General features: G+C 39.3%; 4 protein-coding genes across 6 annotated transcripts; 2 read left to right on the top strand and 2 right to left on the bottom strand.

Annotated features, from left to right (window-relative positions):
* The first annotated feature begins 396 nt into the window (after positions 1 to 396).
* LOC135075216 (uncharacterized) lies at positions 397 to 6,202 on the top strand. The gene is made up of 12 exons (XM_063969586.1): positions 397 to 694; positions 1,037 to 1,263; positions 1,392 to 1,623; positions 1,795 to 1,963; positions 2,237 to 2,407; positions 2,557 to 2,999; positions 3,069 to 3,402; positions 3,930 to 4,115; positions 4,456 to 4,696; positions 4,972 to 5,080; positions 5,168 to 5,313; positions 5,401 to 6,202. Exons 1-12 carry the CDS (start codon positions 449 to 451, stop codon positions 6,158 to 6,160), a joined length of 3,264 nt encoding a protein of 1,087 aa, XP_063825656.1. The 5' UTR covers positions 397 to 448; the 3' UTR covers positions 6,161 to 6,202.
* An 805-nt stretch (positions 6,203 to 7,007) lies between these two features.
* LOC135075214 (cytochrome P450 315a1, mitochondrial) lies at positions 7,008 to 11,043 on the bottom strand. 2 transcript variants are annotated; one of them, XM_063969584.1, is made up of 7 exons: positions 10,940 to 11,043; positions 9,968 to 10,371; positions 9,496 to 9,699; positions 9,271 to 9,407; positions 8,901 to 9,092; positions 7,309 to 7,524; positions 7,008 to 7,156 (listed from the first exon to the last, which is right to left on the bottom strand). In XM_063969584.1, exons 2-7 carry the CDS (start codon positions 10,269 to 10,271, stop codon positions 7,043 to 7,045), a joined length of 1,167 nt encoding a protein of 388 aa, XP_063825654.1. In that variant the 5' UTR covers positions 10,272 to 10,371; positions 10,940 to 11,043; the 3' UTR covers positions 7,008 to 7,042. The 2 variants fall into 2 exon arrangements, with proteins under 2 accessions (XP_063825654.1, XP_063825653.1); XM_063969583.1 differs by lacking the exon at positions 10,940 to 11,043 and adding an exon at positions 10,492 to 10,894.
* LOC135075215 (cytochrome c oxidase assembly protein COX18, mitochondrial) lies at positions 7,602 to 8,787 on the bottom strand. Its single transcript, XM_063969585.1, has one exon. It carries the CDS (start codon positions 8,687 to 8,689, stop codon positions 7,619 to 7,621), a length of 1,071 nt encoding a protein of 356 aa, XP_063825655.1. The 5' UTR covers positions 8,690 to 8,787; the 3' UTR covers positions 7,602 to 7,618.
* Positions 11,044 to 11,566: 523 nt separating the features above from the next.
* LOC135075213 (26S proteasome non-ATPase regulatory subunit 2) lies at positions 11,567 to 23,867 on the top strand. 2 transcript variants are annotated; one of them, XM_063969580.1, is made up of 18 exons: positions 11,567 to 11,774; positions 11,862 to 11,918; positions 11,992 to 12,210; positions 12,305 to 12,390; positions 12,478 to 12,684; positions 12,838 to 12,996; positions 13,085 to 13,214; positions 13,386 to 13,611; positions 13,865 to 14,098; positions 14,582 to 14,730; positions 14,945 to 15,047; positions 15,292 to 15,458; positions 17,068 to 17,212; positions 19,310 to 19,470; positions 20,480 to 20,664; positions 22,394 to 22,599; positions 23,247 to 23,365; positions 23,587 to 23,867. In XM_063969580.1, the coding sequence occupies exons 1-18, from the start codon at positions 11,700 to 11,702 to the stop codon at positions 23,779 to 23,781; spliced, it is 2,823 nt and encodes a 940-aa protein (XP_063825650.1). In that variant the 5' UTR covers positions 11,567 to 11,699; the 3' UTR covers positions 23,782 to 23,867. The 2 variants fall into 2 exon arrangements, with proteins under 2 accessions (XP_063825650.1, XP_063825652.1); XM_063969582.1 differs by lacking the exons at positions 22,394 to 22,599; positions 23,247 to 23,365; positions 23,587 to 23,867 and adding an exon at positions 21,153 to 21,276.
* Positions 23,868 to 24,040: the final 173 nt, after the last annotated feature.

Raw genomic sequence — 24,040 nt, 5'->3', positions numbered from 1 at the left:
TTCTTCTGTCACACAAAGACATAGACACGACAGAGGAATTTATAAAATTCAGCACAGATAAAACAAAAGTCTCTCTCTATGGTCATGAGCTAAAGGTTGCCTCTGACTGAATCACTAACGTGTGTGTGTATGATTTTGAACCTATTTTATATGATTTCCAAGTAATTTTTACTAATCATATACAACTCTGTATGAATTTTGACTGATTGATAAAATTTTAAATCAAGCGAAACCATTTTTGACTGATTTTTTGCAGTCAAAAGTGGTTTTGAGTGTATTCTGTAACATAATACAGTGCGCGATAGCTCTTACTTTACCTGTTTCGGACCACAACTGAAATAATTTATCGTGTGAATTTCGGATACTCCAAAACGTCAAAAAAATGACAGCAAATGACAGTTTTTGTACTCGAAAGATGGTTTTGTTTTGAATAAAAATTAAATTGAAAATGGATAAAAGTTATGTGAAATCTATCTTAGAAGGATTAAAATCGACGTCTTCAACGCGCGTACAGGAAACGTTGCTTAAGATAAGAAGTAAAATAACTACTAATGATGAAGGTATTAAGCTGTTTCGGCAGAGTGGTGGACTGGATTATTTACTGCCCCATTTGCGTAAACCTAATGAAAGAATCCTTGATATCACGCTTAGCATACTTGGAAATTGTTGCTTAGAAGAAGAAAGCAGCTTAAAGGTCAGTTAAACATGTTCTTAGTCTTCTCAATATGCGAGAGTCATGTACCCCTTAAATTCAGTACATACAAACCTATCACTCTGAATAGATTACTTTTATACATTGCATTGCACGTAGTAATTTAAGCATGGTGTAGGTGGTATTATAAAACCGAATTTTTTTAAAGGAATTGTAATCCTTTTTTTTTTAACTGTATCACCCATTTCATAGTTTTGCCAAATAGATTACTAATTGATTTATTATTATTAAAATATAAAACTGTTATTATTCTGAAATAATACACTTAATATGCAATAAAACATTTGAATTTGAAAATAAACCCAACTTTGCGTCATTTAATAGGTTGGAAAATTAAATAGTTTTGGACCGTTGGTGGCTATATTGAAGACAGTGTGCCGTGATAGCATCGTAGGCCGAGCTTGCCGAGTAATCGGCAACTTGGCACAAAGGATGAGCAATGCAGAGGGTTTGCACAATCATGGCACTGTTGCAGCACTCGTCACTCTCATTGAAAATAGAGACAAAAATACATCTTGTGCCACATTAAGTATGGCTGTTAGAGCAATAAGGTAATTAATTACATTTAACAATCATTATCTTAGTAACAAAATTTGCTAAAATATAAAATTCTGTTGATTTCATCATTTTGGAACTCTAACACTAAACTATTAAAGTGTTACTATTTTAAAATTTGCAGACAATTATGGATGGTAGTAGACAAAAGAGAAGAAATGCTTAGCCAGAATGCTGTGAGGTGCATAGCCATATTACTTACAACAGAGTGTGAAGCAGCTGGCATCATAAAGTCCTCTAACAATGCTTTAAAAGAAACAGATGGGCTTAGGAAAAGTCAGGAAGAACTAATTACTGGAATATTAAAATGCCTTGGCTATTTTACTACTCATTCATCTATTCAATGTGCAGAACAGGTAAAAAGAGACCTAAATTAAATACCTACATTTACTATGTACTTAATTTATTTGAATTTGTTGACTTTTTTTTTTATTTTGTTTGGAAAACATACAGTGAAACAATAACAAATTCATAATCACTTAATATCACAAGCCAGGTATACAACTGAAGTCTTTCTTCTTTTTTAGATCCAAGGAGATGGGAGAGGTTATCAATGCTTGGTGGCCCTGACAAAGTCTTTTGAGTCTTTAGCACTCAAGTGCCTCATGAACCTTTGCTACCTGTCCTCTTGCAGGCCTTTACTTGGTACTGCTGGCTTGGTGGAGTGTCTTGTGGGGATATTGCAAAAGACTTTAGGTAATTTTAAAGTTGTGAATAAAGTTGTAAACTAATTAATTGTAGAAAGTTTTTAAGTCAATGGAAATACAACAACTTTCTTTATAACTTAGATATCCCAAAAATACTTTTAAGTTGGGTTTTGATTTGCATTTTTATTTTAATCTTGTAGAAAAGTTTTGTATTTGATAACATTATTACAACCAGTCATGCTGGTGCTGGTAAAGTACCAGTACCCTGTTTATGCATCTGAATTCTGAACCCAGTATTAAGGCATTTTTAATTTTGATTCAGGTGTATCTTGGTGGCCTGAAGGTGCTGCCAAAGCTTTAGCTCAGCTCAGTGGTGAAGCAGTGAACAGGTCCAGATTGAGGCACAGTGGTGGCCTGGCCCTGCTAGTGGCAGCAGCTCGAGTCAATCCATTTGCAATGCATGCTTTGTTGCAGTATGTGTTTGATGATACAGGTATGTATCTACAGTCTTTGGCTTCTATCCTGTCACCAATGGCTTGTAGCAATTATTTATGTTTTTGTATTCAAGGCAGTAGAGTATACTACTACTGCATTTCCTCTCTTTCAAATACTGGGCATTACTTTACGAAATATTTTTTTCAGCATTCCAAATACTTGTAAATGAAGGTCTCATAGGTCTATTGACTGATGAACTTACAAATTATTTAACAACTATGGATTATGAACATAATAACTTGGAACATGCAGATATGTTAAGTGAGGCTGTAGATTTGCTCAAAGTAAAAGAAAAAACAATCTCCAACACTAAGGCAGATCATGTTACTCAAAAAACTTTTATTGCCACTGTGAGTGCCTCAGAACCTGATGGAAATAAATTGAAATCCCGAAACAAAAAACAATTAACATTAAAAACTGAAGATGAGTTGAAAGTAGTTATAGAAAGAGATAACATGATTGTTGGTTTTGTGGACGCCATCGACGATAGCGATGCGAGCGACGAGAGCCTAAGTGAAGACGAACACGCGTTGCCTAGACGTAAGTGCCTAAAAAGAGCTAGGTCGGGGAGTCCTAAAGTTGCCAAAAAAGTGAGTAACTTCGATTGTTGTTTTAAAGATTTTTTAGTTATGGATACTAATTTATTCCTTATTTTATAGAAATCACAACTCATCAAAATGGCAAGCAAAGATTGGGCAGCTGGAGTGTACTGGGAACCTAAAAGCCCTGAATGGCCTTCGAATATGCAGCCATCAACGTCGCGCGCGCCATTGAGTCCCGATAGATCCGACCAAGGGCAGATGTCGCCTTATTCCGACGGGAATGCGTCGGGCTTTAGTCCGGAATATGCTGGTGGATCCAGTAACAAGAGAGCTAGATGGGATTGGAGTCCCGAATCAGGAGTCAGCAGCGGCGACGCTAGTCCTTACTGGAACAACTATCAATGGAGTCCTAGCAGCTCTGGTCCCACATCACCTTTTAGTGTCAATGAGGGTAAGAAACTATCTTTTCTATTCGTATTTCGTAGTTGAGACTCAACCATTCTATAATTTCCAGGCTAAAGGTAGCCTTTCGAAGCGAGCGTCTATAGCGTCAGTGGCGCCGCGACTGTGACGCCGCGACAGAGCGACAAATTAGATGTTCTATACAAATGTATGAAATTCTAGGGAACGTCATTCGAACGCAGCGACATTGTCGCGGCGTTAGTGACGCGGCGTTGGTGGAACTAAAGACCAAAGCTAAAGACGCTGCGTCTGTATCTCTAATGGCTACCTCTAAAGGTAGCCTTTCAAACTAAGCGTCACAGACGCAGCGTCTATAACTTTGGTCTAAGATAGCCTTTCGAAGCGAGTTAGTGATGCGGCGTTAGTGGCACAAGACCAAAGTTATAGACGCTGCGTCTGTGACGCTCAGTTCGAAAGGCTACCTTAAAGCGCATAACCTGGCACCAAACAATTTACGCCATGAACAATTTTACCACCCATTGATAAATGATTAACAATCTGTTTTAACATTTTCAGATAGCTCCGACTCCGAGATATCAGGGCGTTACTCGCCGGTATGCAGCGACACAGAGGGCGACTCTGTAGAAATGTCGGTGGCCGCCAGCGCCACAGCGGAGTTAGACGCCGCGCAGGTCGCGCAAGACCTCGACGAGCTTATCATGGAGGACGACGAAAGTGTCGATGGAGAAACTCCGTTAGAAGGTAAAGTTTGATAATGAGTACATGTTTGTGTAGATATTGTTTTTTCGTATCTTTTTTGTAAAAAGTTAGCAACTTATAAATGTAGTTATAAGATTCTAATTAACTCTTCTTACTCTAAGATGTTTGCTCTTACTGACCAATCTCTAGGTCTTTAGTTATTGATTTGAAGTATAGTTAAAGTCAATTATTTTGCATAGGAAACAGAGAATTACAAACAAAAATGTCCATAAATGCTGGAATCGAAACTTCGACTGGCTATTGTTGACCTTTTTTGTGGGTTATAACAAAATGGAAACCAACAAGGATAAAAATAATTATTGTTATGTGATTGTCTTTTTAGAAGCCGCGTCAAAACTAGACACCAACACAAAGACATCCCGTATAGCGTGCGTGCTAGTGCTCTTATTCCGTGTGTCTCACGGCGCGTGCACCCAAACCGGGGGCGCCCGCGAGGAAGCCGCGCCCAATCACACCTTGGACATGCTGACGGGCCGAGAGTGCCTCAACGCGTTGCTGGATTATGTCGAGAGGTGCAAGCGCCCTCTGGGGCGAGCGGCCCGTATTCTTGCCAGAGTTCTCAGGTAAGTAGTTCCCCGATTAGTTCAAAAGTTAGTACCGCTAATAGGTTCAAAAGATAAGGAGAGACGTAAAGAGCACATTAAATATTGGTCAAAATTGAATAAATATTACACTTTTCAGACATCTATGTTGACTTGTAATAGGAACGAATTTGCAACAAAAACTTAGTCTTGATTAGGTAGTTGTCGTCTGTATATCAACTTCATACATATAAATTAAATGAAACACTTGTACTGAATATGAATCGTCAATAACAATTATGTTTGGTTTTTTTCAGCAATGCATTGTGTTTGATGAGCATCCTAAAACACAGACTAGCCTTACGATTACACAGCATGTCAGTTAATTCAAAACACCCACCCACAAAATGTCAACAGTGTAAACAAGTAAGTGTAAAATGATGCATATAATCTAATCAACAGAGTTATTCTGGTTTTAATAAGTCTTAATTTCTTTTTTACTTTTCTTTTCAGATACTAAGACTAAGTGCGAAACTGCTGAAACAATTAACAATCCTGGCAGAATCCAATTATGGAATTGGTGAAATTAGTTATCAGCTTTTAAAAGGCAGTTGCACTATGAAGCAAACATTGGCTTTGACGTTACCTTATATCGTTAGGTACGTTCGAAAAATTTAAAACACTTGTTATTTATTTTTTCTTCTTTCTCAAAGAGGTACTTGAATATGTTGTATTTTTACTTTCAGAACCGAAAAACCATTGAAGAAGTACTTCATTGACTGTAGTGGCTTAAATTGTTTGTTTACGATTATATCCGATTCTAAAGAAGACATACAAGATTGTGTAACTGCTCTTGCAAAGTTGGCTACAAATGTGCATATCAAGGATCCAAAATCCCTGGAAAAGAGGTTTAAAGATCATGTCTATGTGAGCTATGACCCAATATTAGACAATCTCTCTGCAGATGAAATAGTGATATTTCAACTAGATGACTTGTCTACTGTACAGGCAAATAAGGTGTTTCTGTGCCAGAATTCAGAATATTTCAGTGCTATGTTAATGGGATGTTTCAAAGAATCTATTGAAAAATGCGTCAAATTGTCTGATGTCTCAAGACCAGCTCTTGAATATTTACTTACTCTTTTGCACTGTGGTATTAATAATCCAAAATGTGATGTACAAGTGTTTCCTATGGCTGAAACCTTAGAAACTAATTTAGAAGTCCTTTTGTTGGCTGATAGATATTTGTTTGACAAACTCAAAGAGTTACTTAGCAGTGCAATTTTACAGTTCCAAATGACACCAGAAAATGCTGATAAAATTTATATTTGGTCTCTGAGTAAAGGTATGGGATTTTTGTGTGTTGAATCAGTTGCCTATTTATTAACTGGGAAAATGTGCGAGAAGTTACGTACACAGTCATTCAGAACAATATTGAGCCTGGAATACAAAGACCAGTGGCTAGACGATATTAAATCTATGATCAAAAGGCAATTAGTTAAATAATTTGGTTTGTTCTCTTCAACAAATATATATTTAACAATAGTTTTAAAATACGAGATATCGCATTTTAAGAAAAAAAAATACCTGTCTAACCTATAAATTAAAGCAATTTAATGTAATAGAATTTAATGTAATTATGAAGAGAAGAGACTTTTTTGCGCACTTTCTTTCTGCAATATGGCTTATATCGGTTTAGGTTGTGACTGTCCTTGCGGAACATATTTTTAAAATGGTAACTAATTTAGTTTAAGGTCTTGCATGAGGGAATATAATAACTGTGTACTCTGTGATATAGATTTATAATTACAAATCTCTGTCTTCCACAATTATTTTGCTTATGGAAAATAGGTGATGAAATGTTTAACAGCATAACAGCTATATGTATTGTATACCCTCTAGTACGTGTATTTTATTAGTAATGAAATTACCTACCTACTTACTTAGTAATTATGTATATGTATTTGTGTATCTACTTAGTAACTTTATATGTATAGAGAAGTATAATAAAATTAATTCACTGCCTTACATTAAAGCTTACATGAATCCAAAAAAAAAAATTGTATGGATTATGAATTTTTTTTTCATTTCCTTGAAGCTACACATACCATTTTAAAAAGCTGCCTTTATGATGCTATTGTTCTGGGATTAATGATGTTGCTCTCATGATGAAGTTTTGTAGATATTTCGTCATTAGGATTTTCAAAATAATTCAGTCTGTATTATTAGGAATGCATGCTTTTTATGACTATAAATTTTGTGTAAGTATATTGTACATACATTCATAGTTTTATGTGTTTACTACTATTAAAAGATAATGAACTAAAGGAAATACTACTTAAAATAATACATGTTATAATAATAAATATATGTATTCATTATTTATCTCTAATCTCTTATTGACATTCTCAACCTTATTTCTTGATTTGGGACAAGCACTTGTGAAGTGATAGCAGCCACTTCAGTTTTATTTTCACAGGATAATTTAAAATTATTTACAACCTGTAACAAGAAAGAAACAATGTTAACAATACAAACAGGATTTTTAAATTAATTAAGAATTCTTACTGCAAACATTGACTAAACTGGTTTATGAATGGGTTACCAAATATTCCCAGTGAGTACCCCTCTAAAAAAAAATTTATTTTTATTACCTGACTTATTATTTCTGTGAGTTGAATCATAGCAATCTTCTTTCCTATACAAGATCTTGATCCAAAAGCAAATGGCAAAGATGCTGAGTGGACATGATTGAGTAACTCCTTTTGTCTGGAATCTTTTCTGTCCCAGCGATAAGGTAAAAATTTGTTTGCCTGACTAAAGTTATTTTCGTCACGACCAGATGTATAGATGGAAGCTATGATTGGAGTCTGAAATTAAATTTACTTCATTCAAATATAGAGGTAAAATAACTGTAATGAATGCAAAGAAATTAAAAGATGTTACATTGCAATTCAAAATATTTTATTGACTTCTTTTTGGTATGAATTTTTCAATTGATTGTCTTAATTCTTCTTTTATATGGTTATAGGGATCTTCAAGTTCACTTGGTGCTTCTGGTATTCCCAATTTCCTTCTCACAGTGGGAGAGATGAGAATCAGATTTTGTACAAGCCCAACACCACTTGATGTGACCCAGTAAAGACACATGCAAGAAGGAACACTAGCTGCCACAGGTATCATTACTATTGAAAATACTCTGAATACATTTGTAAATACATTGTACATTTTAGAGGGTTTTCGTAACTTGGACAACCTCTGTATTTCAATTATGGAAAGATTTGTCAACCCTAGAGCAACTGGTAATATCCATGAGTGATCTGGTTCAGTCAGGTTGGGTATCCATCCTATTCCACCTGCAGACATTTCCATAAGGGTGACCAAAGCAGCAGCATCACCTGACTGCATGTAAACTAGATTTCTCAATGCAAAGGACATGCACACCCATATAGGAATTTGTACCCAGATAATTAAACTGGCTTTGAATGGGTGACAGTTATCTCTCTCAACTAACTTGACCCATTGTTTTTTTAGGGATGACTTGTAAATAGCTACTGCTTGTTTATCTGTTAGCTTATACATCTTTTTTGCCATTGCGGTTTCTTTTTTAAGTTCATTGACCATATCTTGAAGTTCCAAACTAATGTTTTCAACTTTTGCAAGTATGTAGTTCTGATAGACTGTAAGGGGTAATGTCATCAGTGAGCGAATCAGAATAGTTGAAGTAATTATTGTTGCCCACCAAGATAGTCCTGTGATTTCATGGAAAGACAGTAATCCATCTTGTATGAAATGAACCGGGTTGCTGTTAGATATACTGGCATACGTTTCTTGTTGCCATTTTACGATTCCATCCACTGACAAATGTTTGCGTTGATTTAGAATCGGAATAAATGTAGTATTTTGCAAAAAGTTATTATGGTTGTAACCCACTTCGTTTTTCCTTACATCTACATTGTTACACAAGACACTGTAAGTCCGGAGTTTTGGCATATGGTTATATGCTATTAGGCGGGCTAATTTGTAAGAATACATATTATTTTATCAATTTTATTTGATTCTTTTTGAATCAAAATAACATAACCTACAATTAGAAATCTGTTTACTATTTTACCGACTGACGTAATGTCAGATTTCTCATTCATTCATTACAGAAACGTCAAAATGAAACGGTACGGGCTTTAGTTCGTTATTCATAAATCATAACGATAACGTTATTTAACCATTTGGTAGTAGAATTACTTACCCCTTCGTTTAATTTGTAGGGACCCAAGAAACATTCTTTTGGCAATATCCTTGTTAGAAATGGAGCTACTGGGTACAATCGCATTGTTTCTTTAATTATGTGTTTTGCTTGTGATGGGTCCTTCAGTAATTCATGAGCCTCAGATTCATTCTTTGAAAGTAATAGTAAAGCCCAGAGTGTAGTGTAAGCTGTCTGTAAACATAATGAAAAGCATTAGTGCACAGGTTTGATACCATAGTCTGGTCAATTAATGCTGGTGCTTTTAAAAAATTCTCATGCTGCATTTGCTCATGGGAATATTTAAATATACCCACAAGAAAAAGACAAAAAAGTACGCTTCCAAATTTCAAATAAATATGTAAATACCTACCGTATCACCAGCAGCTATTACAAAATCAGCGACGATCCTCGTTATAGTTTCGTCGGACATATTGTCCTGTCGTAGTTTAGGTATAAGACCTCTCACATTTTGTTTATTATTTAGTATTTCCCGCACAATTTTTTGAGCTGAAAAATACAGTTTGCCTACATTTAACCAACGAATTTGTGATCAATTTTATTTTAAATAATAAATAAAAGTAATGAAATATATTACCGAGTAAAATTGACAAATCTACAGATTCTTTAAAGTTCCTCCATGCCTTCGTATTCAGGCGTTGACACCAATGCACTGGGAGTCCGTAAAGTTTGGTTGTTGTATGAAATATCTTTTTTACCGATTGAGCAAACTTCAGTAGTAGCTCTTTGTTATGTTTACTTGGAGTCAAAGATTCGCCACCCAGAAGAATGCTGATTAGAACTGAAAATCGTCAAGCTTTTTTAATTGTTAATGAAAAATTGCGCGCGGTTTTCTTGCTGCTAAACTTTCCAAACGTCGCGTCGCGCGTCGTGCTAAGTACCAATGCATTGTGCGTTGGTGTTAATATAATGGTCTTGTCGTCGTACGTAAGTATGCTGTCATAATCCAATAAGAAAAAAATATTAACAACAAAATTGAAACTTGTTCGCGAAGTCTTGTTTGTTACTTATTGTTTTTATTTGAAGCTGCATTAATTAAGTAGACTTACTATCTATAGAAAGTTGATACAGATCTGACTCTAGATTAGGAACAAAACTTCCATTTTCAGCTTTTCTTTTCCACTCTTGCACAAATTTTTGTATTGTGGCCTTTATGGGTTCCTCTAACCATTTATCCGAATTCTCTCTCAACAAGTGTTTGTTCATGATTCGGCGGTTAAATAACCACTCTTCGCCATTCATAAAGAATAATCCTCGCTTAGATCCATACAATTTTTCGTACAAAACCCAAGGTTCCGGCAAGATGTGCAAAGGATACTTTCCTTCCAGTTTCAAAAATAAAGTTTTCATCATTTCGGGTTCATTTATGAACACCAATTTTGTATTGCCACCTAAAATTTCGTAAAATATTGGCCCTAATTGCTTATGGCGGTAATCTATATATTCGTGTAATCTGCAATTTGTTAAAAAAACAAACACATTTTAGATAAGTTCTCAAGTAAAAATTTGTTTACTAGTCTAGAAGTATTCTCCAGATACTATAAAGTAATAAAAATGTATGATAATTTCTTACTTCGATCCACTCCCTGCTGCGAATAATTCCAATTTGGTACCGATTAATGGTAAACCCTTCGGGTGGGGCATGTCGTTGATACATAAGCCAGTTTTTGTAGCTATAAACCGTTTATATTGCTTTATGTTTTCTTTACAAATATATTTTTTTACTCGTAACATTTCACCCGATTTGTAGTAAAGATTAATCTTTAGGTCGGTAAAGCACTTGTTCAAATCGTATGTTTATTTAAAATTAGTTAAGAACTTACGTAGCATAAAGAAGCCTTAACTTATGAATAACACCAATGAAACACAACCGTAAACTGCCAATGCTCAAAACAGACTGTATTATGTATAGTGAGTTTAAGTTTATAGCTATCAAATTGCAGATCCATTGCCATTGCCCAGCAGGCAGGGAACGATCCTGTTTTCACTATGCTAATTAATGGTGAGTTATGCGAACCTACCTACTGTTGTCCACTGTACCCAACAATATGATAATTTAAGATGAATTATCATATTATTCTTTTTGTGTAGATTTGTAAAGTTCGAATAAAACAACATGATTTATTTTCATTCCAAATTCCGACAGGCTAGCACAGTTTGAATGCACGAACTTAACATTAAAACAAAAATAATTGAGGGTACCTATTTATATTCCTAAACATTTCCTTTGTACCTGCCCTTTATAATTTTGAGGACCCGTGCCCGTGTCGTGCTTACTGTTTATGATAAATATCTTTTTAAGAATATCAACCATTTAAACCTATGCAAAGCAAGATGCTCTTTGAAAGCAAGTATTAGAATATTACGAGACTATTATGGTCATGGTCATTTCCTATAGGTAATAAACTTCACAGTGAAGTAAACCGTGTGTTTCCTGTACAATGAATGAGAGAAGCAACTTGCTACAAATCGAATTTATTGACACGCATCTCCTCCTATTCGCATTCGCATTTTCTTAGGCAAAAGCTTTTAAATAAGAAATCTCAACTTCTATGTACAGGTCTTCAAAATAAGTAAATAAACTACTACATAACGTGAGAACGTTCTGAAGTAGTAGGTTTTTCAGTTTTCTAATATAGCAACACCGGACTGCGAGCTGTCCGCCGCCGTGACTTGTCAAAAATCATCAAAAAATTGAAAGACTCATGAAGCGAATTGCTGACAAAAGTTTAGTTTAATTTTCAGATTTATTATTGCAATAGTGTCTAAATAACATTAAAAATGACTGTGAAAAATAAGACCGAAGAACCTAAAAAGGAAAAAGTAGAGCCCGTGCCTGCGCCGAGCGATGATTTGGTAAAATAGTTTGTAACAATAAATAATTTTTATGCTGTATTTTGTTTGGTGACCGTCAATAAAAATAATATTGATTTACTGTTTTAGTCGGAAGAAGACAAAAGGCTCCAAGAGGAGCTAAACATGCTGGTCGAGAAACTTACGGTAATATATTGGTTCAATAGTTTTTTGTGATGATAATCGCTTTTCATCATTCTAACCTAGTGCGTTTTTTCAGGGCAATGATGTAGATCTATACTTCCCCGCCTTGCAAATGCTGAGTAATCTCATTAGAACATCAACAACTTCAATGACCTCAGTTCCTAAGCCCCTGAAATTCCTTAGGGAGCACTACCCAGCTTTGAAAGAAGTCTATGAAAAAATCAAAGATGCTAAGACAAAGAAATTCTGTGCCGATGTTGTCTCTGTGCTCGCCATGGGTGTTAGTGGCACTATGGTAAGCATTAGGAATTTTAAATTAATCATGATATCAAATCATTTTAGATTACCAATTTTGACCAAACTCATTGCAATTATCAAATATTTTATAGGATGCTGCTGAGAAAAGGGAATGTCTCAAATATTGTTTGCTTGGAACCATGGCAAATGTTGGTGACTGGGGTCATGAGTATGTCAGGTATGATTGCAACATGACTTGTAACTCAAAGTTATCATAAAGTTAGATTTTAACTTATGGTATTATTCTCACATTTATTTTCATCAGGCAATTGGAAGGTGAAATAGCTGAGGAGTGGAATGTGGAGAACATGGAGACCCTCCTACCTCTGGTCCGTGATGTAGTGGCATTTGACATGCAACACTCTGCTGAGATCCAGGCATGCGATTTGCTCATGGAAATTGATAGGCTAGACCTCCTCACACAGCACATGGATGCAAGCAATTACCCACGAGTCTGCTTATATCTTATTGGGTAAGTTTTAAAAATAAAAGTTTAATTCTTTATATTACTGCTTCGTTCGTTCGTTTTCAGCCAAATGACGTCCACTGCTGGACAAATTACTGCTTATTCTACCTTTATTTATTTTTAATTCCAACCTAATTATACTCTTATTTTTTATTTTAGTTGTGCTAGTTATGTTGTGGAACCAGAATCAACACAGATCCTCCAAGGTGTGCTGGACACATACCTTCGTTTTGGAGAATACCCAAGAGCACTTTTGGTGGCCATGCAGCTGCATGACAAAGCAAAGTGTGAGGAGGTTTTCAATGCATGCACAGATCCGTAAGTGCATATTGAACTTTTTTACAATTTTTTCTACATTTATTCCATATCCATTTGGTGTCTTCAACATTTTTTAATTATTTTTCAGATTGATAAAGAAACAACTGTGTTACATGCTTGCACGACAGTATGTACCCCTGGAGTTGGAAGATGAAGATCTTCGTACAATTCTTCTCAATGCACATATCAATGATCACTTTTTGAGTCTAGCTAGAGAGGTATGTATCTCTAAAAAAACTTGTTATTTATTTTTATGTTCAATGGTTTTCTTATGGTTTTGACTTCCTTTCTTATTTATTTATTTATTTGCTTGCCACATGGTAAATATAGGTGGTAAAATACACTAGAAGTACCATGCACACATGACACCCCATATTTCTTATTTGTAGCTCGACATCATGGAACCCAAAACCCCTGAGGAAGTATACAAGACTTGGCTGGAGTCAGCAGGCTCAGCCCTACGCCCCTCTCTGTTGGCTGAACATCCAGTGGACTCAGCCAGACAGAATCTTTCAGCAACATTCGTGAATGCTTTTGTCAATGCTGGATTTGGACGAGACAAGCTTGTTACTACTGAAGATGGAAACAAATGGATGTACAAAAACAAAGATCATGGTAATTAATGTTTTTATACTATGCAACTACAATTTTAATTTTGTGATTTGATAACAGTAGGATATTTTTAAGATTGATTGATGTATTTTTTTTTCAAAGAATCAGCAGAAACTTGAATGCACATCCTGTGATGTGTATCTCTTGCTTTTTTCCTTAGCAGTTTAATATCAAAGCCAATCGCATTCTTTTCAACCAACACAGGCAGTGCCATCTACTTGATAGAGAATAAAATGTTGTTCTCCTATTTTGCCAGGTATGTTGTCTGCCGCTGCGTCCCTGGGTATGATCCACCTGTGGGACGTGGACGGTGGTCTTACCCCGATCGACAAGTACTTATACACAGCCGACGAGCACATAAAGGCCGGCGCTCTCCTGGCCCTGGGCCTCGTCAACTGCGGCGTGCGCAACGAGTGCGACCCGGCCCTCGCTTTGTTATCCGACTACGTGCTGCACTCCAGCTCCAACTTACGGATTGGCAGTGTGCTCGGTAAGTTATTCTAGATTAGATTATACATTTCAGAGGTAAAGATTTGTTCATGGTTAAATCATGTCTCCTTGTAACTGTTTATTTGACCCAAGACTTGAATTTATTTACATTAAAAAGCGTTTTGTTTCACTCTCAATACATTAACATGATCCTGGCTACTTACGATCTTATACCTGACTTCACTCGCGTCATTTTCATATTATTTATTTGCAATTCTAATCACTACAGTTTCGTCAATCGTCCAGTAGTTTTGGCATAGAGTAATTTAAACTTCCATCGACCTACATGATGCAATAAATATCATGTAGCCCTTCAAGCCCCGCAAATCGAGACACAATAGACAATTGTAATGTTACGTGGTTATATGCGACCGTTTGAGGATTGATGGGATATTGACTGTCCTTGAACTTTCGCTTTCGCGCGCGCGTTCAGGATTCGGTTTATAGCAAAGATGTTTCTACTGATTGTAATATTGTTCTCTAGGTCTGGGCATAGCATATGCAGGCACGCAGCGTGAGGACGTGCTATCTCACCTGCTGCCAGTACTCAGCGATACGGCCGCGCCCGCAGAGATCTGCGCGCTCGCCGCCGTCTCCTGCGGCCTCATCGCCGTGGGCTCGTGCCACGGAGACGTACGTACCGTGTCCTGTAGAAGCTTGAATTATGTACCCTGTCCTGTAGAAGTTTGAATTACATATCATGCCCTATAGAATATTGAATTAGATCTCACTTCTTTTGAGCCTTTTCTAGAATCAAACTGAAAATTTCTCACTTTGTAGTTACTGATGTTTCTGTAGCCTAGTCTTACTGCTAAAACTTCTTTCTAAATACTTTTTCTGTTTACAGGTTACCTGCGCCATTATTCAGCGACTGATTGACGACAACAAGGACTTACACTCCTCTACATACGCCAGATTCTTGCACTTGGGCCTTGGACTGTGTTTCTTAGGTACCGTATTTTCTTTATTTTACAGTATTCATTAGGCCCAGAACACACGGTGAAACGCAATTGCAACGAAACTGCAACTTCTAGTTACTTTTGAGTTGCATCTAAGTTTCTGCCATGGATTCCGTTGAGAGGCCACACATGACGCGACCTTTTCAAACCGGTTTCAAACTGGTCGCGTCATATTTTACGTTCTATGAAATGACGTAACGCCGTTGGTTTTGTTAATAAATTGTTCGGTCTGCAGGCTGCAAGGAGCGCACGGAGGCGACGATGGCGGCGCTGGAGGTGCTGCCCGAGCCGCAGCAGTCGCTGTGCCAGACCACGCTGTCCATGTGCGCCTACGCCGGCACCGGCGACGTCCTTGTCGTCCAACAGATGCTGCACATCTGCTCCAAGCACTACGACACTGACGTGAGTACGACACGCCCTCTGCAGGCTGCAAAATGGGATGGACAAACGCACAACGCGTTTATCCCCTTGTGCTTAAATAACTTGTGTGCTTGTGCTGTCTTTCCCGAAAACTATAATCCGGGCCTTTTCAAGGCGAGAGTGAATAGGCACTTACAGGGCAGATATGTACCATCCTAGACCGCATCCCACTTAACATCAGGTGCGATTGTGGTCAAATACCTGCCTTGTTATGCATAAAAAAAAAAAAAAAAAAAAATAGTGCTTTTTCAGACAGTGGCGTAATTACGGGGTGGCAAGGATGGCAAAATGCCACGGGCCTCCGACCCGAGGGGGCCCGGGCTCAAGATGCAGAGCTAATTTTTCAAATGCAAAATTTGATGTAACTAATGCCTCATCAAATGTCGGGTTACGATTTCGAAGATTATATTTATGTTCATGGCATTTGAGGGGCCATGAGCCCCCCCTCAATGAATTTGCCACGGGCCTCGGATAGTATAGTTACGCCACTACTTTCAGATAAGACGTTTTGAGCAGGACATCATCAGTTATGCAGTTGTTCATGTTTTTGCAAGACGACTGACGTCCGAAAGAGCCCTTAGACATGGTCGAATCATATATTTGCTATAAGATAAGCAACCCATCATCACCAGATGTCAAGTGACATGCAGTCTATATTATCCCATCAAAAACAATACTTGTCAAAAAAACCAAGTCTCGCAACTCAGTTGTTCTACGGTAAAAAGTTGTGAGATCCATGTAATACCAAGTCCAGGCCAGGAAATCTTTAACGTTTTACATAAATATATTGACTTGGCCATCGCACTAAATAATTTAATTTACACGTGTTTTCATGCGATGGCCAAGTCAATATATTTATGTAAAACGTTAAAGATTTCCTGGCCTGGACTTGGTATTACATGGATTTCACAACTTTTTACCGTAGAACAACTGAGTTGCGAGACTTGGTTTTTTTGACAAGTATTGTTTTTGATGGGATCTCATTTCTTTTTGTATTTTGTAGACAGCAGTTATGTATCTAGAAAACTGGACCGAAATTGAAAAATTTTACTCGACTTGGCGGTTGCACTACCGTGCCCCCAAATCTCATTTCTTTTTGTATTTTGTAGACAGCAGTTATGTATCTAGAAAACTGGACCGAAATTGAAAAATTTTACTCGACTTGGCGGTTGCACTGCCGTGCCCCCAAATATTTTAGTTTTTCCTTGATTCATACACCAAACACTACTTATATTCCAAATTTGAAGCTTCTAGGTCTGTTAGAAGTGCCTTAGAATTTTGATGATCGGTGAGTCAGTGAGTCAGTCAGTGAGTGACAAAATTAAGTAACTTTGACCCGTTATAATTCTTAAACTACTGGTTCAAATTGAATGAAATTTTAAATATACCGTGTCTTTACAATGGCTGCATAGCTAATGAAAATTCAGCCTTCTAGTTTTATCCACAACGAAGTTACAGGCGGTCGAAAATGGCCTGAATTGCTTCGAGAAAAGGATGGTACGGCCGTGCCGCTTTTTTGCTCGACTTGGTGGGGGCACTGCCGTGCCCCCAGATTCAAGCTATTTTAAAAACATATTTTATTTTGCAACAGAATGAGCAGTCGTCGGCTGAAGATACCGCTTTCAAGAAACAAGACAAAAAAGAGGCTAAGGATAGCTCCAGTAGCGCCAGCGGCAGCGGCAGTGGCGGTGGCGCTGGCAGCTCCTCTGGAAGCTCCAAGGACGACAAGAACAAAAGTCAGTACACACAATGAAAATCTAAGGCTGAGTTAGGCCCAGAACAGACGGTGAAACGCAACTGCAACTAAACTGCAACTGCCAGCTACTTTTGAGTTGCATCTAAGTTTCTGCCATAGCGTCCGTTGAGAGACCACACATGACGCGACTAGTTTAAAACTTTTAGTTTCAGTTTCATTCATCAGAATCATCAGAAAGTTGCAGTTTCGTTGCAGTTGCGTTTCACCGTCTGTTCTGGGCCCTACACCGATAACAGGTGTTTTTGTATGGATTTTGACAGATTTATGACGTTTGTTAAAGTTAAATTAAGATGGTGCAACCCAGCCTAAGGTTGTGGTCTCCTGTAAACGCCGTAGGTAGAGAATACAATCCCGAGCATGTTTTCCAATCCCGGGATTACGGGATTTTAGATGGGTAATCCCGGGATCCCGGGACTATCCCGGGATCAGCCATATGTGGGAATTGGGTTCTAATAAAAAAAACTTAAGTATAATTTCTCAAAAGATGTTTTAAATATTGTTATTTGCAATAATACTAAAATAAAATAAAAAAATATACAAATCAAAAGCACTATTTAGAATTTCGGAAATAGGATCTTAGAAATATAGCCTGCTTCGTGATTTATTTCCAACAAAAGCAGCAGCTAAAAACGCTCGCTCGGGTTCTACATTCGTTGGAGGTATAGAATAGATACTTATATGCTAATTCTAAGCGATATCCATCCATGAACTCCGCCATTTTCAAACAGGCTCATTTCACGTCTGATACTATTTGTCAAGCCCGATTCACTTTGTAGTTGTACTTCAGGATCTGGGCATTTCATACTCTTATCAATTTCCAGCTGCAACTTTTCCTTTAGTGTCAATTGGGGTTGGGAGGTTTGTGGCGTTAGCTCAAGTTGTGATCCTGTCTAAGGTCTACGAAAAAGATATTATTAGGGCCGAACCTGTATAGTTTATATCCGTATCGTTACCTTAGATTTGTGTTTTATCGTTATACAGGGTGGAAACGATAAGTGATCTCACTCGATTATTTCTAAACTATACAAGATATCTAAAAACTGGTTACTGATCCTGAAAAAACGAGCTCTATCTAACGGTACCAATATAGGTTACAAAATAAACTGGATCTATCCGAATATTCAATGTTTCCAACTTCCATACATTTAGTTAAACCACATAATATTAAAAACTATACAAGATATCCAAAAACTGGTTACTGATCCTGAAAGTCCTTCACGAGCTCTATCCAACGGTACCAATAACAAGTTACATAATAAACTGGATCTATCCGAAAATTCAAGTTTCCAGCTTCCATACTTTTAGTACTGTCACAGTCATGGCACTCAAGGCTTTATAATATTATAGCAAGTAAAGCCTAAAATCAACGTTTTCCTTGAATAATTTTAAATAATAATGCAATTTACGAGGTCATTTTAAGTGTTTATTATTTAATAAAAAAAATTACACTAATATTGTGGGGCTGGCATACATTTAGTATGGAGGCTGAAAACATTGAATTTTCGGATAGATCCAGTTAATTCTGTAACCTATTACTGATATCGTTTAAAAAAGCTCGTGAAGCACTTTTTGGATCAGTAGGTAACCAGTTTTTCGATATCTTGTATAGTTAAGAAATAATTGAGTCAGATCACTTATCGTTTCCACCCTGTATAATTTTATGCTAAGGTAAAATCTAGGCAAGGTCATAGTCAAGGCGCAACGGATCGTAGAATTCAAAATAGACCTGTTTATATCAATCCCGAAAATACCGGGATTAGCCAAGTACAGTCCCGGGATTTTCGGGATCAGAAAAGGGTCGGGATCCCGGGATCCCGGGAATCGGGATCCCGGGATTGTATTCTCTAGCCGTAGGCCACTTCACAATGCTTATTATAGAAATATCCTGTTGTGGTCTCCTTCAGACGTTGATGTCGGCGTTCAGACGTGATAGGAACGTTTGACGCTGACGTCCGACGCCACGTATAACGTTTATAGGAGACTGTAACCTAAACATTATCCTACAAATGATCAGGTTTTGAAGACTAAAAACAAATGATAGTCAAATGTTTTTAACATAAATGTTATAAATATGCAGGCAAGTCGTCCAAGGACAGCAAGAGCAAGGAGAAAGAGAAGGAGAAGGAGGCCAACAAGGAATTATCGTCGGTGCAGGCCGTGGCCACGCTGGGCGTCGCCGTCATCGCGCTCGCCGAGGAGACCGGCGCCGAGATGTGCACGCGCATCTTCGGACAGCTCGTGAGTTGGAAACCTTATATACAGGGTGTTAGGTAAATGGGTATATGAGCCGACACTAGCCCATGTTAACATGGGCATATAAATGGTATGGTGAAGTCAGAAATTTGATATCATCATTTTGTTTTTTTTTTCAATTTTCATACAAAATAAATTTTATAAGATCCGATTTGTATGAAAATTAAATAATTAAAATAAAGATATCAATTTTCTGACTTCACCATACCATTTATATGACCATATTAACATGGGCTAGTGTCGGCTCATATACCCATTTACCTAACACCCTGTATACGAGTCAACCACTTATAGTGTTTGTTTCAGCCAAATGACGTCCACTGCTGCAGAAAAGCCTCCCCCAAGGATTTACCAGGCACCTCCCGCGACCTTCACCAGATCGATCGACCGATCAGTGGGGAACAGTGGGAGACGTACCCACACTACTTCTTCCGGCCCCATCTTATAGTGTACCTCCATGATATTGGTGGCGTGCCTAAGGCCTCTGCTAAAACATACGGGAGTGCGTGCTTCGGATGTCGAACGCCTCGCTCATGTATTAAATGCACGGAGATGCACGCCCGTCACCCGTCGTGCGTGTGCAAACCCGTAAATGCATGAGTGCCCTAACCCGTAACACGCATGGGTGCCCGCGCGAGGTTTAGCACAAGCCCTAAAATGGGGACAATAGCAAAATAAACATAGATTTCAGAGATAATATTGTTGTCATATAAATTAATAATTTCGTTAATCAAGAATGTACACTCGCAAGCAAACGTATGGAATCGCCCTATTCGTTCCAAGCGATTGTAAGAACTGAATGGCTAATAGAAAATAATTAAAAATTGTACCATTGCAAAGGTAATATTAAATAGGTACTTTAAATTGATACCATAGATCCCTGTATACTCAAACAGTTGTTAAGATCGCTGAGAACCAAACAACGGGATGATTGCATACTTTTGCTCGTAAGTATAGATCATCTGTAAAAACATCTGTTTATCTTGACCACCAGGGCCGCTACGGCGAGCCGGCCGTCCGGCGCGCGGTGCCGCTAGCCATCGCGCTGTGCTCGGTGTCCAACCCGCAGCTGGCCGTCATCGACGTGCTCAACAAGTACTCGCACGACTCCGACAACGACGTCGCCTACAACGCCATCTTCGCTATGGGGCTGGTCGGCGCTGGCTCCAATAACGCCAGGTGAGAATTAATAATGATATTTATTTATTTATTTGTAATAGGTATACAAACAGTTTACAGTCTAGGCTTCATCGTAAAGAAAAAGTGATATACGTTGATGCAGTTTACTTTAGCTCTAAAAAATGGCATACCAAACTTTTTTTACTATGACGCCTTTTGAAATTTGCCATTTTTATGCGACGCAAAAAAATTTTGCTACAAAACACATACACACTATCTTCAATCTTGCAACTAAAAATTGGTTTCAGCAACGCTCACATTTCCTTCCATCCATTTTACCGACATTTCTATGGAAAAGTGAGCAATGCAGTCACGAGGCCATCAGCCTGCTCTATGTGTAATTTCTGTGAATTGACGTGTAAAATGCAGGCTGCAATAGTCGTCGTCTTTCTTTATACGGTAGACATCCATATTTTGAGTTTGTTACTTACGAACAGTGACAAGGTTTCCATAACTTACTGCATTGATCTCATATTAAATACCTGCAGACTGGCCACAATGCTGCGAGCGCTAGCCCTGTACCACGGCAAGTCGCCCGTCCATCTGTTCATGGTGCGGCTGGCGCAAGGGCTGTGCCACGCCGGCAGGGTACAATGACGTTATGCCCCACCATAACTTACTGTATTGATCTCAATTCATCGTCATTATCATGCCTTCAGACTGGCCACAATGCTGCGCGCGCTAGCCCTGTACCACGGCAAGTCGCCGGTCCACCTGTTCATGGTGCGCCTGGCGCAAGGGCTGTGCCACGCCGGCAGGGTACAATGACGTTGTGCCCTACCATAACTTACTGTTTGATCTTAATTCATCGTCATTATTATGCCTGCAGACTGGCCACGATGCTGCGCGCGCTAGCCCTGTACCACGGCAAGTCGCCGGTCCACCTGTTCATGGTGCGGCTGGCTAAAGGGCTGTGCCACGCCGGCAAGGGCACCGTGACATTGTGCCCCGCCATAACTTGCTGCATTGATCTCAATTCATTGTCATTATTATGCCTGCAGACTGGCCACAATGCTGCGAGCGCTAGCCCTGCACCACGGCAAGTCGCCGGTCCACCTGTTCGTGGTTCGGCTGGCTCAAGGCCTGTGCCACGCCGGCAAGGGCACGGTGACGCTGTGCCCCGCCATAACTTACTGCATTGATCTCAATTCATCGTCATTATCATGCCTGCAGACTGGCCACAATGCTGCGAGCGCTAGCCCTGTACCACGGCAAGTCGCCGGTCCACCTGTTCATGGTGCGGCTGGCTCAAGGGCTGTGCCACGCCGGCAAGGGCACCGTGACCCTGTTCCCTACCATAACTTACCACATTGATCTCAATTCATCGTCATTATTATGCATGCAGACTGGCTACAATGCTGCGAGCGCTAGCCCTGTACCACGGCAAGTCGCCGGTCCACCTGTTCATGGTGCGACTGGCTCATGGTCTGTGCCACGCCGGCAAGGGCACAGTGACGTTATGCCCCACCATAACTTACTGTATTGATCTCAATGAGGGCTATCGTTTTTATACTCAACAGTTGGCACCCCTGGCGATTGACAGAATCTTACTCTACAGTGGCGAAATCTTGATGAGTGCAAATGCGATAGTCCTCCTACCACTTTAGCGCTCACCAGCCGGCGCCACTGTCTTCGCTACTAGCAAGTGACAGGACCTTACTCTACAGTGGCGCCAACTGGTGAGCGCTAAAACGATAGCCCTCATTCATCGTCATTATTATGCCTGCAGACTGGCCACGATGCTGCGAGCGCTAGCCCTGTACCACGGCAAGTCGCCGGTCCACCTGTTCATGGTGCGGCTGGCGCAAGGGCTGTGCCACGCCGGCAAGGGCACGGTGACGCTGTGCCCCGCGCACGCCGACCGCCGCCTCATCAACCAGCCCGCGCTCGCCGGCCTGCTCGTCGTGCTCACGGCCTTCCTCGACTGCAAGAACAGTCAGTATACAAACATCATCATTACATCACTTTATTCCTCATTCGTTTCAACCAAGGATGAGAATGCCTTATGGCATTAAGTTCGCCTAATGTTAATATTTTTGGCATTGAAGTATAAATAAATAAACCAAAAACTTCCACTGCCACACAAGGTCGCCAACGATTGGACATTGGTCTTAGGGCCTTGCCACACTAGCGGATTGCAAGCGGAGCGGAGGCGCGGCGGGCACGCCGCGGTCGACAAAATACTTGCAAAAAGCCGCGGCGTACCGCGCTGCGCTGCCGCTCCGCGTTAAAACCGCTTGTAATCCGCCAGTGTGGCAAGGCTCTGAACGTCAGTATTGGTACCCACATCGCACCGCATGTGCGATGTGTAGGCGATCTTCTAGTGAGCTACCGTATTTGCATAGTGGCACAAGTTTTTTCTCAAGTACAATGGTAGTAATAGACTAGAAACAGAAGTCTTTATTTTGTAGATTCTATACTAGATTTAAAATAAAATTACAATTAAGTTTACAGATGTCCTTATTTCTGATTCGATCAAGAAGGGAAACTCCGAGCATCGCCCTTTGGGTGACCTTGAGTGAGCGTTTTTATGAGGCCCATAGTAAGGGACAAGTATTACAATAATTTATAATATTTTGCAGTAATCCTCGGTAAATCGCACTACTTGCTGTACGTGCTGGCGACGGCGATGCAGCCCCGCTGGCTCGTGACCCTGGACGAGAACCTTCAGCCCCTCAACGTCAGCGTACGCGTTGGACAGGTACAGTACTGGACTTTTGTGTTTATAAATTGACTTTTTAACTGTGAGTGTGTTTGTCTTTTAACAGTTCACGTTTATGTACTGTGTAAACTTTCCTTATGTATTTGCTGCACAGATGTTTAGTATACTTTCTCCATCTGCACCTGAATCTTCGAGCGATGAACCCGTGCGGTAAACTTTTTACACAGTCATCAATAGCTAATCATTGATTATCTCTCCAGGCCGTGGACGTGATCGGTAAAGCGGGCACACCGAAGACGATCGCGGGCTCTCACACGCACACCACGCCAGTGCTGCTCTCCTTCGGCGAGCGCGCAGAACTGGCCACCGACGAGTTCATCCCGCTGTCGCCCGTCATGGAAGGCTTCGTCATCCTCAAGAAGAACGAGGACAGCGTCATGGCACCTGTCCAGTAGATTACACCTTTAGCGCTTTATTATAACTAATAACATTGTATTAATATTGATCCATTTTTAATAAATACTATCTATAATATACATAACTGTCTTTTATTTCCTGGAAATGATGGACTCTCATCTCATAAAACAAGTGACATTTCATTTGCTTGCGACAAAGCCTGGGTAAATTGGTTTGTCACACGTTGGTTAGAAATTATGAAAATGGATGGAGAACGACACGTTGGCGTCGGCGTACTGCATTTGTTTGCACCCATAT

This window comes from Ostrinia nubilalis, chromosome 10, assembly GCF_963855985.1.
Source record: "Ostrinia nubilalis chromosome 10, ilOstNubi1.1, whole genome shotgun sequence".
Taxonomy (NCBI): domain Eukaryota; kingdom Metazoa; phylum Arthropoda; class Insecta; order Lepidoptera; family Crambidae; genus Ostrinia; species Ostrinia nubilalis.
Note: the sequence above shows the minus strand (reverse complement) of the source record. Positions and strands in the feature narration are given on the sequence as shown.

Coding starts and splice junctions, on each gene's coding strand:
- LOC135075216 (XM_063969586.1), top strand. CDS start 449: ATGGATAAAAGTTATGTGAAATCTATCTTAGAAGGATTAAAATCGACG. Junction 1,264..1,391: donor ATGGCTGTTAGAGCAATAAG/GTAATTAATTAC, acceptor TAAAATTTGCAG/ACAATTATGGATGGTAGTAG. Junction 3,000..3,068: donor GTCCTAAAGTTGCCAAAAAA/GTGAGTAACTTC, acceptor CTTATTTTATAG/AAATCACAACTCATCAAAAT.
- LOC135075215 (XM_063969585.1), bottom strand. CDS start 8,689: ATGTATTCTTACAAATTAGCCCGCCTAATAGCATATAACCATATGCCA.
- LOC135075214 (XM_063969583.1), bottom strand. CDS start 10,652: ATGTTACGAGTAAAAAAATATATTTGTAAAGAAAACATAAAGCAATAT. Junction 9,700..9,967: donor GTATCAACTTTCTATAGATA/GTAAGTCTACTT, acceptor GACGATTTTCAG/TTCTAATCAGCATTCTTCTG. Junction 7,157..7,308: donor TCACAGAAATAATAAGTCAG/GTAATAAAAATA, acceptor TTCTTGTTACAG/GTTGTAAATAATTTTAAATT.
- LOC135075213 (XM_063969580.1), top strand. CDS start 11,700: ATGACTGTGAAAAATAAGACCGAAGAACCTAAAAAGGAAAAAGTAGAG. Junction 12,211..12,304: donor TGGGTGTTAGTGGCACTATG/GTAAGCATTAGG, acceptor AATATTTTATAG/GATGCTGCTGAGAAAAGGGA. Junction 22,600..23,246: donor CTTCCTCGACTGCAAGAACA/GTCAGTATACAA, acceptor AATATTTTGCAG/TAATCCTCGGTAAATCGCAC.